This window comes from Apteryx rowi, unplaced genomic scaffold (genome assembly GCF_003343035.1).
Source record: "Apteryx rowi isolate R43461 unplaced genomic scaffold, aptRow1 scaffold_316, whole genome shotgun sequence".
In the NCBI taxonomy this organism is placed as follows: Eukaryota; Metazoa; Chordata; class Aves; order Apterygiformes; family Apterygidae; genus Apteryx; species Apteryx rowi.
In genome coordinates this window covers 62,205-79,569 of record NW_020449597.1, presented here as the reverse complement: position 1 = coordinate 79,569, position 17,365 = coordinate 62,205, and the positions used below count along the sequence as shown (strand labels likewise).

At 45.8% G+C, this 17,365-nt stretch overlaps 1 protein-coding gene across 6 annotated transcripts in view; it reads left to right on the top strand.

Moving 5' to 3' along the window:
* The window catches only part of SIL1 (SIL1 nucleotide exchange factor), a 113,244-nt gene that overhangs the window by 65,820 nt on the left and 30,059 nt on the right, over window positions 1-17,365 (top strand). For all 6 annotated transcript variants that reach the window (XM_026070653.1, XM_026070652.1, XM_026070651.1 and 3 more), the window contains 3 exons: window positions 310-406; window positions 4,029-4,220; window positions 8,722-8,843. In XM_026070653.1, coding sequence (XP_025926438.1) covers window positions 310-406; window positions 4,029-4,220; window positions 8,722-8,843 — 411 coding nt within the window. The remainder of the gene's footprint in view (window positions 1-309; window positions 407-4,028; window positions 4,221-8,721; window positions 8,844-17,365) is intronic.

The window sequence follows — 17,365 nt, the reverse complement described above, 5'->3', positions numbered from 1 at the left end:
CTCAGAAGCATAAATTAATCGGCTATTTTTATTGTGTGTTAGGAGTTGAGATTCTGGATCAGCATGCAGATTATGAAGCCTTTTATGATTGTCAGGGTGAGGTGTCTACAAACCACACAAGAAATATAGCACTCAGCCTAATCTTCTGTCGAGCGTGGAGTTTTTCTTTATGTTGTAGATGAGATACCTGGAAATATAGTGCTCTTAGCTTTTTCCTCCTCATACTATCCATTGTTATTGTATCACAATGAAAGTAATACAGATAAAATTGTTCACTCATACAGCGTTTTGTTTTGTTTCTTCTGCAAGGCTGGGCAAGATGGATATTGACTCAAATTCATTCACATCACAAGAGCTCAAAAAGGCTTTGGCTAAAATGAAGGAAAATGAGAAGACAGAAAGAATGGTAAAGATAGTTTCCTAATTCTAAATCAATGTACAGCATACTAATGCAAATGCCCTATGTAACATGTCTTTGGAAATATGCTGGTTAAAGAATTTGCTCAGGTCAGTACTATACAGACTAATCTTCTGGTGAGCATGGGCCTAAAATACTTTCCCTGCTCTGCCAGTGACATATTCCTTGGGAAACTTTCACCCCTTTTGTTATTAATCCTGGCTTTTCTGTAAAAACGGAATACTTTAGATCATTTTTATTTATTTCAGACTTAAAGGCCTTGTGTTGCAAGCTGATTCTTTTGTCTGTAATTACTTAAATATACCCTCACTACTCACAGTGTTTCTCGGTAATAATTATTCCATGGACTGTCAGTGGAAGAGGGGCTGCAGTGATGGAAAGGGCTGGGATCAGCAGTTTATCAACAGAGCAGCCATCAAATGACCATACTTTCTAGTTTTTACTCAAGTGAGTGGGACCCGAACCAGCAAACTAGACACATGATCTCCACATAACCATCCAGACACCGAATTTCTTCCTTGATGTATCAATGCTAAAGTGAAACTATTGGATCTTTCCTGTGAACCAAAAGCAGCTACAGTCAGTAAGCTCTGTGCTGAGTTGCTTCTCCCCTAAGTTTTCTGTTCGGGTACCAGTGTGATTAGACCTAAATTAATAATACAGAGAATTTCTTGCAAGCACTTCTGTGGACCCATCGGCCTGATTTCCTTTCCATTGTTTGCATTGCCTCTTTATCCATTGTTTTGATTGATTTGTTCAACTGCCTCTTGGTTCGCAAAAATATCTGCAAAACCCTGAAGTGGAATGAATTTCAGCATGATGGTTATTTGTCTAGGAAGTTACCTTCTATTCATTGTTCTCCTTAGAATGAAGAAGTACAAAAGGTATTGTGCAGCTAAGGCTCTTCTGTTTTGAAATCATTGATGGTGGCAAGCCAATGGACATAACACTCTCTTCCACTGGCACAGCAGGATCCAGGAGAGATCTCATGATTTAAGTGTTTAATCTCATGCCCTTGGGAGTGAAAAACAAATGGCTCTGGTGAAGCATAGGCTGAAGTTTATTTACCTAAGCTATTGGGTGAACACTTTCAAATAAGAAATCAGTGAGTAAGAATTAGCCTTGAATAGCTTGCAGAAAAGGAGCGCTGTTATTTCATCAGCTGTTCTATTCTCAGCAAATTGGTGAGCATACGGTAGTTACTTGGGGTTGTCTTGATGAGGAGGATGTCTCATGGGTTTGTTCTTGTTCTACTGAAGTCAGTGACAAGTCTGCCAGAGATGGTACGGAGAGTGGCGTAAAGTCTGGGCTGCAGCCCTGTTTCAGAAAAAAGTCATGAAAAGAACGCCAGGGAATTCTGTGAATAAGACTTCCTTCTCAATTAGTTTAACATAGACTTTCAGCCGTGGTTGTCAGCTCTTGACTGATTAGTTACAAAGAGTCTGCAATCCAAAGTAAAATGAGATACTTGTGCTCCTTCAGCGCTCTTTGGGCTTGGAGCTGGTCCCCAGGACAGTGGCAGACACTGACATTATACTGATTGGATGATTTATGACCCATCAGGTTGATCACAGCCTTTTCCTCCTCTACCACTTAAGAATATTTCCTTGAGCCTTAGCTCCTCCTGGTACCTTGACATTGCCTCAGCTGGAGTAAAACTGAGGTAAGAATAGAGGTTAGGAAGTCTTTGAGTCCCAGAAAGTCTTTTTTTCCCTGCCCAGCTCCTGGACAGCATTTTATTTTCCAGAAGATTATTTATGTAGCAGCCAGCAATATTGACAGCAGGACTTTTTGAAATGGGTATCATTTAAACGCAAAAATCAGTGATACTCTACTACATTAAAATAAGCCTTGTTATAAAATAAAATTGTTAGAATAGCTATTGTTCCAGCAATGGAGCTAAAAACAGCTACATCTAATGGACCTAAAGTACTCCATTTAAAATCACTCCTGCAGGGGACAAATTGAAGTAACTATGTCAAAGTAAATCGAGGTACGCCAAGCATGTTCCAGCGTATGCTTTTGCAAAAGCAATACTTGTTGTGTGGTTGGAGTGGGGATAGCGTTCTGTGTTTCTGTGTGCCACCTATAGTAATTAGCCCAGTAGTTATTAGTGCAAATTGTACAGCTGCCGTTAGATTGACAGTGCTTTAACTTCCATCACTGATGTTTTTCTGTTTGATAGCTTGAGTCCTCAGGTTTCATTCGCACGTACTGGAAAGGGGCAGCATTTGTCACCGGAGCACATTAGACAGGAAGAAGCACTGCACATGCACACCTTCCGGTTGGGGGTCACCTGTCAAAAACATCCCAGAATATTTCTGTTCACGACAGAATACTTTCTGAAGAGACCTCCTTGCTGCTTTCTCTTGCCCTTGGGGTAGCTCGTCTTCAGCCTGGTGTCTCTTTCTCCTTCCTCGTGCTGTGTCAGGCTTTGCTCCCCGCCTGCCCCGGTGTCCCTGGCGGTGATGCTGGAGCGTTGGTCTCTGCAGCCTCTGGTGCTCTCTTGTATCTCTGGGAGAGCCTTTTCCTTGCTTACTGCATGCGTTTGTCCAGCTCTCATGGTCTGTCAAGCCAACGGGCAGCACTGCAAAACAAGCTAACTGCCAGCAGAGCCCTATGGCCCTGTACTTCAGCCGCTTGCCGTCTTGTAGCTAGTCCTTCGACTCTGCTTTCAGACAGCTTCTATCTTCTGGCCCCAACAACGAATACATATGTTTCGGTGAGAGATAAAGTGATTCTGAAATGTGTTAAGTGATTGGGATGAGGAAGGATGCTTTGCCCACATCTGAGGAGACGCTGATGTCACCGCTGGCTGGGCTAAACATTGAATCGCAAAATAATTCAGGTTGGAAGGGACCTCTGGAGGTCTCCGGTCCAACTTTCTGCTCAAAGCAGGAATGTCTGTAAGATCAGAGGAGATTGCTCAGGGCTTTATCCAGTCAGGTCGTGAAAACATCCATTTCCAGGAAAATTGAGCACAGCAGTGCTTCCTGCCTTTGTGCTTTATGTACTTTTGAAAGGCGTGGAGGATGTAGAAACGGTGTACAGATAGGTACAGGCTAAGCTTCTTGGGGATTTCTGCTGATAACCAAGGGCTTTATTTTACAGATAACTAGGTTGATGGGCTTCTTAGAAGTGCCAAAGCGCCTGGCAGGCTGCTCTGCTCTTGTTAGGACTGCATTCAGAGGGATCTGCCTTAAATGTTGCAGAGCTCAGCATTGCAGTGCATAACCTTGGGGTGTCTGGGCTGCGGCGTGCTGGCCGCGGCCCTGAGTTAGTGCCTATGTGCAATGGGATCTACAGCAGCCAGTCAGTTGGACTGGAGATGGCAAGTCAGGTGGTAGGAAGCATCACAAGCAGCCGAGAGGCTTGACCTGAGCAGAAGTCCTCTCAGACTTTGCATCTGACACCTTCTCCCAGGGGAACCTAGGCACCTTCCAGCTCTGCCCCTCCATCTCCAAAGCATAGCGATAAATCCAGTTGCCGAGACAGCCACGTTCACCTTGTAAATAATGTAGGGGCTGGGGGTTGTTTCTGAGATGACTTGTTCCTTCAGGACTGTTTTCTCACCTGGCTTCATATCTGGTTTTCGTCTGCCCTTTCCAAGGCCCGTGAGGAAGAGGTGAGGAAGAAGTTCCGTCCCATAGAGCAGCTGAAGGAGGAGTTTGAAAAGCTGAATGTGAAGTTGGAAACAGATTATGAAATCATGGTTAAATTAATCGGCAAATTCAACAGCTCTGCTTCTACGCTGGATGAAAAAGTAGCGGCGCTCTATGATCTTGAATATTATGTTCATCAGGTAACCAAAAAGCATTAGTAACTACCATGTAAAATCCAGGGAATATGGTATCGTAAATGTGGTCTTATTTTTCTTATTAGTATCAGATAATACAATTTGCTTAATTATCATAATTTTGGGACAATAAGAGATGGCAGAGGGCTACTGCAAGCTTATTTTATGTCCAGGTTCTCATATATATCATCACTCTTAACAATAGTGAGCAGTTACCTATGGGTTAGCATTCCCTGAATAGTTGTCCGTTCTCGGCCTTTTTTTCCCTTTCTCTTTTTCTTTTATGTGCTGGTTATTTTGTGAAAATGGGTTTTAATTGCCATTTTAAGGTAAGTATAGTGGTGGCTGCTTTATTTTAAAAAATTATTTTCTCTCTTCTTCCATGAAAGGCATCTGTGGTTAGGTAGGTCTCTCTGCATCAAATTCACTGAGAAGGCCTTTATACCGAGCAAGATGACAGACACCCAAAAGCCTACATTTTGTCTCAGTGTGACTACGAAACGGTGTGTAGAGCGCCTCTCGCAGCTGGGCCGATGTCAGAAGTGACTGAAGGCTCAGGCACACGGGAAGCTGCTGAGCATCAGCTGAGCCCTGCTAATTGACTGTGTGCGCGGTGGAATATATTTCCTGAAATCTCTCTTGCTGTTTTTTGCTTGCACATTTTTTGTTTTACTTATTTATTTATTTTCCTCCCGAAATCTCTCGCACGTTTTTGCCTCCTGTTTGCCGCGGGCTGGCTGGGCGCACAGGCTCTCCTCGGCTGTGCTTGCCATGCTGCGGGGACTCGGTCGCGTGGCCGGGCCTCGAGGGCTCGCGGCTGCGTTGCGCCTTGCGTGGAAGGGCTGGCAGTTCCCCCCATCCCAGCCAACGTTGCGCCCTTGTTCCTGAAGTGTTTCCCCAGTCTAGCAGCCGCCTTGGTGGCGGTCTCTGCTTGGAGACCCACTGCGCTCCTGCATCACCTGGAGGTTGGTGGGCCTGCTGCGTTCCACCTGGAGCCGGCGGAGAGGTGAAGCCAGCCGGTCCAGCGACTCTATCGTTTCACAGGGTGGATAAAAGAGATAACTCTTGAGAGACGGTAGCACAAGACCTTTCTCTGGAATGACATTTATTAAAAAACAGACATGTTCCTTGAGAAGTCAGCTGAAGGAACAGGCTGATGAAAGATGGAGTCTGTGTACGAGTTAATAAAAGGGTTTTTTTTATTTTCCCAGGGCTCTTTGTGTTGGGTTTCCACGCTCAGTCTCTACCCTATTCATGCAGGGGGTTCCTTGCTGTTTGTTCGAAACACTTTTGTTTCGCTGCCGGCGTCTCTCTGACTCAGAATAAGCATGAACAATGGTCGCCCAAAGAGCTTAATATTTATGCTCGGGGCTAATTCGGTCTGGTTAAGGGTGCCAGCGCGCTAAAAAGCAGCCCCGCGAGGACTTGGGTTTCAGCGTAATGTTCTGGGCTGTTCCAGCAAAAAACCCTGCCTGCGTAAAGCACGGGGTGGGACGATTTGAGGCTGCTGTGGCTTGGACAGGCCGGTACGGCAGGGAACCGGCCCCCGCGCCGCATCCACTGTCAAATGGGTCAGAAAGAGGGAAATGGCGGGGAGGCTGGCCCGGGAGACTCCCCGCGTGGCGCTGGAAGCCCCGCAGGTGTGGGGAGTGCGGCGGGGGGCCCTGACGGCGCCCTCTTCCCCGGAGGGACGCGGGAAGGCCGTGCCGGCCTCCTTCCGCACGGTAGTTAGCCACCGCGTCTGCTAATAGCTCGGCTCCGGGCCGCTGGCGAAGGCTCGCTCTCGGCTCCGCGGGGGCAGACGCGCTCCCCGGCTCTCGGGAGCTCAGCCCCGGGGCTCGGCGTGCGCTTGGCTTTTGGGTGCCGGCTCTATGCTCTGCGTGGGTCGCAATTCACCCTGGCATGTCGCAGAGCCCGTTTCGGGGAGAGAGCGGGGAGCTTTGCTTGCTAGGTTGTCCGTAATGCATAAAAACCCAAATGCAAATATGAAGAGGCCGGAGCATAACTCCTTTATAAACAGAGTTCACGGTGCTTGTGCAGCCGTGTGCGGCGCCCGGGCCCCTTCGCACGCTCTGCAGGCTCTTTCCCGCAATTATTTGCTCTCCTTATCTTTCCCTCTTCCCTCCGCTGCCAGGCTGCACCATGCTTCATGGCTGGTTTCCTCCCCGCTCCGTACGGGTGACACGCCGCTTTTCCCCTCTCGTTTTCCATCGTTTGCTCTCCCAGCTCCTCTCCCCGTTTTCCTTCTCCTCCCATTTGAAGCTGCTCCCTGAATAGCTGCTGTCGTGTTTGCTCTTCTTGCAGCCCTCTGCCCTCCAGCCTTGCGCGGGGGCTCTACCCCAGAGCTCTTTTGATCTCCGGCTTGCTTTTGAGCTGTTTTCGGCAGACTGAAGCAAGGTGCAGGCTGACTGCTTCCCAGCAGCCCTGCAGCGCCTTCCCCGCTCCCCAGGGAGCTTCAGCCTTTCAAGTTTGTTGGGTTTGGGCTTTTTTTTTTGTTTTTGTTTTGGTTTTTTTGATGGTGAAGGAGAAGTAGCTCTCGCAACAGACTCCAGCAGACAAAAACAGAGGTTTAAAAATTAAATACACCTTGAAAATGTGTTTTGCATTGCAATCTATATTCTGGAATCAAGAAAGGTCTCTGCTGGAACTAGAGCTAGCCGAAAGGACCCGATTTCCGATGAGGACGCAGTGACAATCGGTTTTGCCGCAGCCGACGCTGAATGTAAACCTCTCCGTGGCACGGCGTTTTATCGTGAACCAGCAGACCGATACAGCGTTGGCTAACTAGACTTTTTCCGTTGTGAGTGAAAACAAACTTCTAAACCCAATTTTAAAACAGCCTCAGAGTTTTTACAGCGAGTTGAGCCATAAAAGCAGCCTGGTAGACTAATTTAGATTGCTGCATATATTTCCGTCTAGACAAAGACTGACCGTCAGAAAGGCAAGAGGTATCTCGGGGCCAGTTTGTAGTAACAGTTAAAAGAATAGGGTCTGAAAGGATGAAAATGCTGCTGCACATCCCGAATGATCTACAGGAGACCTCGACGGACCCGTTTTCTATTGTCAGCTTTGCAGGGGGGCAGCGAGTGGCTGGAGGATGCTCAGGTGTTGTCCCGTTGTGAACAGCAGATGACGTGTAGCTCCCCAGTTCATGCTTTGCTAAAGGCCCGTAGGACATTGAGCTAAGTAGTTTCTTCGTTCTCTTGAGCATCTTAAATATCTGACTCGTGGCCAATTTTGGGGAAGGTACACAGTCAAGATAAAAATAACTCTAAGCATAAAAATCACTGTTTACTAAAAGAGAGATCGTTCAAACTTGGAAAATATGTTAGTCTGACATATTCTGCACCATTTGTGGTGTTTATTCTGTATTACCCCATCACTTCAGTCTGTGTACTAAAACTGGAAAGGTCGTTTTACCCAGCTGATACTCGTTTTTATATTCCATTTCCGACTGCGACATATGCTGTTGTCTTCGTGTTTTTCATGAAAGAGAAATGTTGGAATTCTAAAAAAAAAACCCCAAATTCTTTGCACAAGCAATTTTGAAAATTCTTTAGAGATTCCCTTTTAAGCTTGTTTAAAATCCTTTAAAAACAAAATGCATCACTTTGACTTTGGACTGAATTTTGTACTTGAAGCACTTTTCACTGTTTCTCCCAATTTTGTTTGCAAACCACTCAGAGCCCTTTTCTGATGTTCTCTTGAAGAACAGATGTCCGCCGTGATTTTGTCTGGTTAGCCCTGAGTCTGTTTAAAGTTAAAATATGATGAATTTACTGGAGGAATTCCCACTAGTCCTTATGCTTTTTCCCTAGTGGCAGTTAGTCCMATGTTGTCTGCTTTAGAAAATTTACGGGATAGTCTGCCCTCAGGGAAAATGTCTTGCTCACCCTTTCAAATAGGGACTGGCTTTTTCCTTTGCACGCTCCCGTGAAGCTGCAGACTGTGTTAATGACAAATGCCTGGACTAGCTTGGGCGCCTTGCTGGGAGCAGAAGCTGAGGAGATGATGTTGATGTGCCATTGCTGCTGACAGGCTCTTAAACGTTTCTAACTCCTGGCGCCACAATTACAGCTCTGTTTTTGCATCTGTAAAACATAACAATTCCCCGGTTCGCTGTAATGGCCTTCTCAGGTGAGAGAGCAGACAACTGTTGGGTTTTTTTGGTTTGACATTGTCGGATTTCCTGAATTACTGCAACATGTGTCAAGGGAAGTTTTGATAGCTAATCAAAGTATTTGAGTTTTCAGTGATGCTTTCTGCATTTGATAATAGCCACCTGTCAGTAGACAGTGTTTCTGCAAACATGACATGCATTGCTCACAGGCAGGATTGTATGAAATGCGAGCCAAGATCTTTTTCTGTTAGTTCTGAATTGCTTTTAAAACCGAGGGAAAGAAGAATTGATGCTGTTCATTCTGAAACAAGACGGTCTTGACAAATTGTCGAGGCCTTTGGCGGCATGTTAAGCTTCATACTGATGGGGAAACCTGTTCTTTCACAGGTGGACAATGCTAAAGACTTCCTTTCCTTGGGTGGACTTCAGCTGGTGATTAATGGGTTGAACAGCACAGAGGCCATACTCAAGGAACACGCTGCCTTCGTGCTGGGAGCTGCGCTGTCCAGGTGAGATGTGTCCTCAAGGGCTGGGTGGAAAGGGAAAAGGAGCCTTAGGAGACCAGGCAGCCTATGTGCTTCTCTTCACCTCTCTAATGGATTGACTGGTGACAACAAACCCAAGCAAAATGTTTTCTCCACCGCCTGGACCTTTCCTTGCAGCCTATTGCTTTCTCCACTCTGCTCTTCGGTGTGTCCTCACCCTGCTCATTAGACTCAGCTGGAAATAATTCAGCATAGAAACCTGTGATTGTTCCTTGATTTTTTTTTTTTTTTTTTTTTTTTTTTTTCCCCCAGGCTCCTCACTTTTACAAAGTCCGAGGGGAACAGTTCTGCCTCCCCTTCCCTCAGCAGCCCTTTTTCAGGGGAGGTTTCAAGGATGATGCAGTTACAAGCGCCGCAGAGAGCTCCCTTCTGCTCCCTGTGCCTGGTCTGCTTCAGAGTTGTGTGACGGTGATTTTGGAGACATAGCAACTACTGTGGTCTTTTGAGGGTTTTTTTCCCCAGCAGACACATAGCTCTGCCCCACAGGCATAACCTCGAGGGGTGTCATTAGACTGGGAGGGAATGGGTGTCAAGAGGCTGAGCCAAGAGCAGGCTGATGGGAGGCATGTTTGGTATTGATGGAGCGATGTCCTCCACCTAAAGGAGCCAGTTTTCCTTGGACTGAACGGTGGTATGCAGTGGTACAGGCTGTTCTGCATAGGCCCATTGGGTTTTATTGATGGCCTTTTTGTTTTACTGGCTTTTGGGTTTTGTTGCGTGCGCATGTATGTGTTTATACATAGCTATGTGCTGCACATTCACGTGCATGGAGACTTTAGAAAGGCGTTGGACAGGCCCAGAATTCAAGGTCAGGAACGCAGAGTGAAGATTGAAAGCTAGGGCCATTATATCTGCCTATTTCTGTGTCTAAAAATATGATTGCTTTCTCCACCATTATAAATTATTTATCACTTAGTCTAATATACAGTCTAAAAATCTGCGTTTCTTTTGCAATCTTGCATACAATGCAGTTGGTCCTCAGCATGTGTAAATTAATATGGCTTCACTGACAGCAGCAGTTGCACTGATTTACACCAGAAAAGGATCTTTCTCGTAGTTTGAAACAGAGCTTGACTTACTGGTCACAGTAAGATATATTCTTTCATATCAGAAACACAGACACTTTCTTCATATTCTGACATATCTTAGCATTTGAAACAATATCTGTAATTGCTTTGTTAGGTTCTTTGATAGCATGTAGACTCTTTATTCTATGCTTCCTAAAGAGAAAATCATGCAGAAACTCTAGAAACATTTGGAGGCAACCTGCAAAATAAAGAGAAGTATTAAATCACATCTTTCCTGATTTAGGTAATGTGACACAATTAGGACTCAAGAAAGTCACCATTCCATGATATATGCATGTATCAGTGGCCTTAAACTAATGCTTTGGGGTAATGTTTCTCACTTAATTGCAAATGCCTCTGTTTGGACAGAGACTGTATCTTTTCTAATATGAAAATATTCAAATACTGCTTTGGATACTTTTAGCTGCTTTTTTTTAAAGGACATTCTGACAGGTGGTAATATTAAGTGGCTCAGATGATTCATTGTCTGAGAGCTCGGTTCCAAAATGTGAGGAATATTATGCTTGGTTTCTTTCCTTGCTGTGCTTAAGCTTTCTTATTCAATAGACACCTACATGCCAACTTGTCTACTTTGTGCTTTCTGGTTAATTTGTTTGTTCATACATTTCCTCAGTTTATTCTGTGCTCCATTTCAACCACTGGAGGCATTTTAGGTGCTTCGCTCTCCACGTTTTCTGTTGTGTTCTTCTGAGAGGGCTGTTGTTATTTCCTTCCATCATGTTTGTTCCTAGGAGCCTGGGTCAAATAGTAGGACTTGGTGAGTCCTACTCATGCCCAGAGGTGGCACAGCTCACTGAGGACATGATCTGTTCCGTACTCATATGCCTGGTGCTGGTGTCAGGTCCTACTTTGCATGCAGATGTACCATATATGCTCCCATAGGTATTCCCCTTCCTATGCAGTGATTAAGTTTGCTGGAATAAGTACAAAATCCCCCTCTACCTCCACTTACATACAAGGTACTATACTTTTTTAACTCTGTGTTTTTAGGCATGAGAATTTCTGTAAGTAGATGAGATCTTAGTATAAGACAAGGCATCAGGGAGATGCAGGTGGAGGAAGGAACGCAAGTGAAGCACAAGGCAGTGTGTAGCAGGCGGTTTCTTCTGCCCATGCAGACTTCGAGTGTGTCTCAGGCAGGCTATGACAACCGGTGACATCAGAACTGAGCCGTGTGTGCAAGGGGCAATAGCCTCCTGCTAGCCGGATGGGTTTGCGGCCACCTTCCAAGTGTCTTCAAGCAAAACCAGCCAGGTTGGCTCAAGCCAATGGTTTCTTCCCTTCCTTCAGGCATTAGTTTCATGGTGGTTTTACATGCAGCTGCTGTAAAAAGGGTGGTTGTGCTGAGCCAGGCCATTCGCTCCCAGCCCTGCCTTCATGTGGTTAGGCTGGGGAGAAAAAAGCTCTCACATGGATCAGCTCCTTGAGCAGACCATGTGGCTGCCAAGGTCGCAGCATCAGCAAAGGCAGGTCAGGACTTCTTCCTCCTGATACAGTTCTTCCTTCATTGACTTCTACTGTTGGTGCAAGCAGCCGTAGCACATGGGAGTCTGGTCCTCGAGGCAGAGGGTCTCGTCCCATCTGGTCACCCGGGTATTGCCTGGATAGGTGCTGTCCTACCAGTCTCCATCTGCCTGCATATTTGTGTGCCTCTGACTGGGAAGAAGGTACAAAAGAAATCAAGATTTCATCTCTTGTTTCTCTTGTATGTCCTTCATTTTAGGCATTTTGGGCTTAATCGCCAAGTCTGTGACCAAGTCAAACATTGTTCCATCTGCTAGAGTTTTCCGAGCGGTGCCCTTACTGTAACTCTGTAACCTCCTCACAGGCTTACTGTTTTTAAACCTTTAACAAAATGTTTTCTGTTCAGCAGTTTGCAAAAGTAAACTTCATTTGAACAATCCTCGAGTGCTCTGATTGCAAATAAAAGTTAAATGCACTAACAAAAATAATTGCTAGGCATGTGGGATTGTACATTTAGATATCCATAATTCACTAACAGTATATGCCAATACACAACATTATCTAGATTTTCAGTGATTGCATTAGCATAAAAGCATGTTAGCATTTATCCAGTGGTACTAACATTTAAATATATATAAGTATGAAATATTAAGATACAGCATTTTGGAGGCAAGTAGAACTACTGTCTGTAAAATGTTCTTGTGTATTTTCGAAGGTACACTCTAGTATCTTAGGATGACAATCAGCATTCGCACCATTGGGTCCAAACATTGCAAAAATGTCAATGTTTTATGCAAAGAGGAGCTATATTAAGCTAAAAAGATTGCTGATGAGAAAAGTGTCTTCTGATGTCCTCTAAGCTATTTACAGGCAATATTTTCCTTTGTTCTTAGCACAGCAAGGCCCCTGTGCACAATTTGTAGCTAGATGTTTCACAAGACCGGAAATATTAGCCAGAAAGGATTATGTTTGTGATGTTAAAACCTCAACTTTTGTAAAAACTTTGCCACCAGGAAACATTTTTCCACACCAATAATTTAAACATTTTCATATTTTGTTATAAAGAGATTTTTGTAATCCGTTTACAAAGGGAGAATAATTACATCAAATGCACTCTTGAAGCTTTATCCCAAATGGTCCCCATATGCGTCGGGGTGAATTAGAGATGAGGATGGAGAGAAGATAAGCTGTGAGGCCTTCAAGCAAAGAGGAACAGTTTATATTTCATTGGGAATGGGGAAGAGAGCGAAAAGTGAGATTCTGGCATGGCCCAAATGGGGAGTTAGAAACTCACCCATGCAGCAGCATTTTGAGAGGAGAAAAATGTGGTGGAAAGCAGCGTTCAGAGCTGGGGAGGAAGAGATTACAGTTGAACGAAGGATGGTTGGTCTTGGCAGAGCTCTCAAAGACCTCTGTATTTTTATTCTGCGTGGGGGCACCTGCTGGTGGCCCTTTTGGACTTGGTGGCATTTGGACCAATCTCTTAAATTCCAAATATTGTTCAAACTGAGCAGTGGGGGAAAGGAATCAAACCGCCAGCCGGGGCTTGCGTCCGTCTTGCATCCCAACCAGCGGCCGGGGCTGGCCTCGCACCCAGGTGTCAGCTGGCTGCGATGCCAGGGCAGCAGCTCCCTGGCACAGCCTCTCCAGGGAGGGATGGCTTTTCCAATGAGCCCAAAGCTATGAGCCCCCTTTCCTTTGGGGGGGGGGAGGAGTGCTGGCTCCCCTGTCCCTACCGCGTCCATCACCGTTTCAGTGGTGTCAACCTTCCTAGCTCGCCTGATTTCTGCATCTTCAGGATGTATTTGTCAAGAGGAAAAAGTCGTCCCCCCCCCCCCCCCTTTAACGATTTTGACATAAGTCAGACTTTGCAATGAAGCTGGTTGACACTCACTCCTGTTAAATAACATTAAGGCCTAGTGTAAAGCAATAAAGCCAAGAAAATTAAAATTAAAGACCTCGCTTCGATCCGGTCTCTTAAGGACATAAGAATTTCTGGGCAGAGAAATAAATCTAGTTAGCTTAACAAGCGCTGCCCCTGCCCATTTATTTCAAATCCATCTTCATGTTTGTCCCTTCCTCCTCCAGCTTCTCTTTTTACATGCTATAATCTTTTCCTATCTCTTTATTCACTTTCACTGTTTGTTCTGTGGGCTGCTTTGACAGCGTCTTACATTTGCCACCTTTCAGGCAATTCTACCTCGATTCCCTGCTTACTTTAAACTTCCTGCCATGTGGACTGTCTCTTCTCTTTTTATCTGAACTCCCGACTTGTGCGGAGTTAGCAGCCTCACTGCGCTTAATTTCAAATTAATTTGATTGGGTCACCTCAGGTTTTTTTTCTGTAATGGTAATGAACTCACACCTGAAGAAAAACTGCAGTGCAGTATAAAACTGTGTTTCATCATTATGTGTAATTACACAGAAGACTAAATCCCTAAACATTTTTCAGTGTCTGAAATATAACAAGAAAGTGTAATTAACAATAAAACAGTAAACTGCCATCTTTGTGCCCTCGGGAAGAAAGGGAGAGCAGACCCCATGAGAAGTATCTAGAATCAAAGGCTTGGTCGTGTTTTCATTTTCATAAATGTTTTGATAATTTAAATACTAGATACAGCGCTGGTTTGGGGAAGCTGACAGGGTCGTGTGCTTGTCCCGTGCCACATAGGGTTTCCCCAGGGGTCTGTGACTGCTACCGCTGGCAAGTTTACTAGATTAGCTGGACATTTTAGCCGAATTAGGATTGTTTTTAGGTTGAGGATGTTTCTAGCCCTCAAATTTGAGGTTTGCAGTGCTGGTGGTGCGAGCGAGGAGGACGAAGAGGTGAAGTAGTTTCAGTTTGGTTGCAGACGGCTGAGGCTGGAGCCGGGTCTGCTGGCAGCGTGCTTGGTCTCACCTCGCGTTGCAGCCAYGAGAAAACCTGCGGTTTCCCTCCCAGCATTGCCCAGCTTTGCTGGTTTCTGGACTTTCTTTAACTGGACAAGGGTTTCCTCAATACTGCAGAGCTTGGATACCTGGTGGGGAAGCGTGCTGTGGACTTGGTCACCTCCTGGAGCCTGGAGTGCCCACTGCTGGCATGCCGCGGGCAGGGCTGGATTTGCTGGAGTTTGGGCTGTGCTAACGCAGGGACTGCTCCATGATGATGTACCCCTGGTTGAGCCCCACGGCGTGCCTAGCTCTTGTGCCACAGCAGAGCAATCTCAGACCGTGCTCCCCTGCTCTTCACGGCTCAGGTCTCAAAACTCCCCACGGGAGCCAAGTATGTTGGGTAGGGGGCCTGCAGCGCTGAGGTTGGTCGTGTCCATCCATTGCGTTTGCTGGTTTTTATGGTGCTCAACTGTGATGGCGCAGGTCATTTCTTCCTGAGTCGCTTGCCGTTGTAAAACTTGGGTGAAACAGCCCTACTCCCAATCCTGAAAATGCAGCTGCGGCAGGAGAGCTGGTGCTGCCTGCGGAAATGGCAGAGCCTGGGAGCAATGGGAAGCTGCTCTTGCTGCGCTCTGTCTTTAGCAGGGAGGTTGGTGTCACAACCTGCAGAAAAAAATCATCGCAGCTCGGTCATGCATTATATGAAACATGTTGTTTCTGTCTCTTCTCATTTAGTAAGTGTGTAATGTGTGCTCTCCACTAAAGTATTCCACTTATTGTGGCTTCCGTTTAAAACATGCATTCAGCCTGGTTACCTAATCACTTTCTGCAAAAAAAAAAAAAAAAAAAAAAGCTCAAACTTCCTGGTTCCAGTGTAGACCCAGTTTCATCACTGGATGCAACATGTATTCCTTTGTTGCTTCACTTGTTATTTATTCTTCATCCATGTTTTCTGTTTATCCTTTTTCCTACAGCCTGTGTGTTCAGTTAATGGCTTCACAAGCTTCAAAGATTTTCCTACATAACTCCTACATTATTTTCCTGACCTGCTGTGACTTTTCCACTTCGCGTATTCTCTGCATTCTCTCCAAGTAATAGGTGCAAAATGCTCCACAAAGAAGACGCATCTGGGTCTACTCTTTAATCACGTTGTACAGGATGCTGTAGCAGCCCATTGTTAATGTGTTTTAGAAACGAGGTTGGAAAAGTGCATTGAACAGAACAAAGAAGCTAAGAGTGGAAGAAAGACGAACAATGAAAGCAGGAAATGCAGGATCTAGCCTCAGTTACGTACCTGTTCTGAGCGGAGTTGGGGTGGATAGAGCTGACCTAGAGATTACGTCAATCCTCTGAATATATATATATAGGAGGATCCAGATCCCATCTCTTTCTGTGTAGGCCCTGCTGTGCACACCCTTCTACTCCTTTCCTGATTGCTGCTTTTGTTGGATTTAATTGCTGGCAGGCTGTATGCTGCAAGCATGCAAAAGCAGATGAATCCAAGCTTGCAGCGGGAATGATCAGGCTTTCAGAGAGGTCCGAAGAGGCTGCCCTTAGCTCTTGTGGGGATCCACGTGTCTTCTGCAGTGGTGGGTTTAGCTTCGATTACTCACTAGCCCTCTTCTTTTCCCCTGCACTTCCCTTTGGGTTGAAGGAGAGCAAAGCAGAGCTGCTGAACCCAGAGCTTGCATAGGAGGCAAACTAATAGGAGCCAGCAGCCACAGGCTTTCACGGTGTCTAAGACTGGCCCTTGCCTGGCCTGACTGCCCAAGTCCGGGCAGGTGACCTCATTCCCAGGTTGGCATCTTCCAGACTGCCTACCATCCAGATTCTGTGCTTTGATACTTTTTTTTCCTCTTCTGTCTGTTCATGTGTTTTAAGATTTAAAAAATGAAGCCTTCTCCATTGAAATAGTTTGGTTAGTCATCCTCCAAGACAGTTCCTCAGGGCTTCCACCAGACCACTTCCAACCACCCGCTTCAAGACTCGCCAAGTATCTGAAAAGGGTGACTTTCCATGGAGAAAAACCAGCAGCTTATCCGAAATGATCTTTTTCTGAAGAAACTCACTATCACTGTTGATTACTTGTGCTTCCCTCAGGTGCCGACATTCTGCGTCTTCTTGTGAGCTGGATTTTGATTGCTCTTTATTTTATATGATCCTGTTTCTGCTTAAAAGGAAATGTCCATGAGTGGCTCTCAGAGCTGCGTCGCGTGTTTTGAAGGGGATGACTCACTCTCTTGACTGTAGGAGCAGCAACTCAGACATCTGAGACCTGCCGGTCAGGGGAGCAAATCCGTTGTAGAGAAACATCTCCCGGGAGCTCTACAGATAGGCAACCCCTTCCCCGCCAGTCTCCTCGGAGTCGCTTCATCAGCCTGAGAAATGTTGGCACAGCCACTTCCCACAAAGTCGTGGCCCCTTGACACCTGACTGCCTGAGAGCTGAGCAGATTTTGAAAGGAATTTGGTTCTCTAGATGCTCTGTGCTGTATGTCACCGGTCCTTTCTGCTGCACTGAAGACGTTTCCTAGGCACTGCAGCTGGTTCCAGGAGGCTGCCATCAAAGCGTTCTGCCTCCGCTTGTGTCGCAAGTGTCTAGCTGTCCCTCCAGTGCACTTCAGTGCTCACAGATTCTCTCTGGGTTTGTCCCTAATGAATTTAACATGGAGTGCAGCACATAATTTTTTGCAACCGTACTTTCCAGACAGTGTCTCCTTTTATTTTTTCGAATGCCCTGAAAATAGAGGATGGGAGGTTTAAAGGACTCTTCCAGCAGTCAGATGGGTGCTAGGTGGACCCATGCAATATATGGGTCATGGCAAATACTCTAAATCATGCTTCTTTATTTCCACTTTCAGGATTCTTTCTCAGTTCTTTCGGTTCTGAAGCCCAGCGGTACCTATCCAATTCTGTTAATAATCCTGGAGCCGATCTGAATTTTGACTATCCCTGCACGTGTCAATCTCAGCTATCACCAAAGCAGGCCTTTGGTGAGAGGACATCTTGGTGTGTGAAGGAGGAGCTGCTGGAGTGACACTCCGGGGAGGTGGCAAAATCCCGC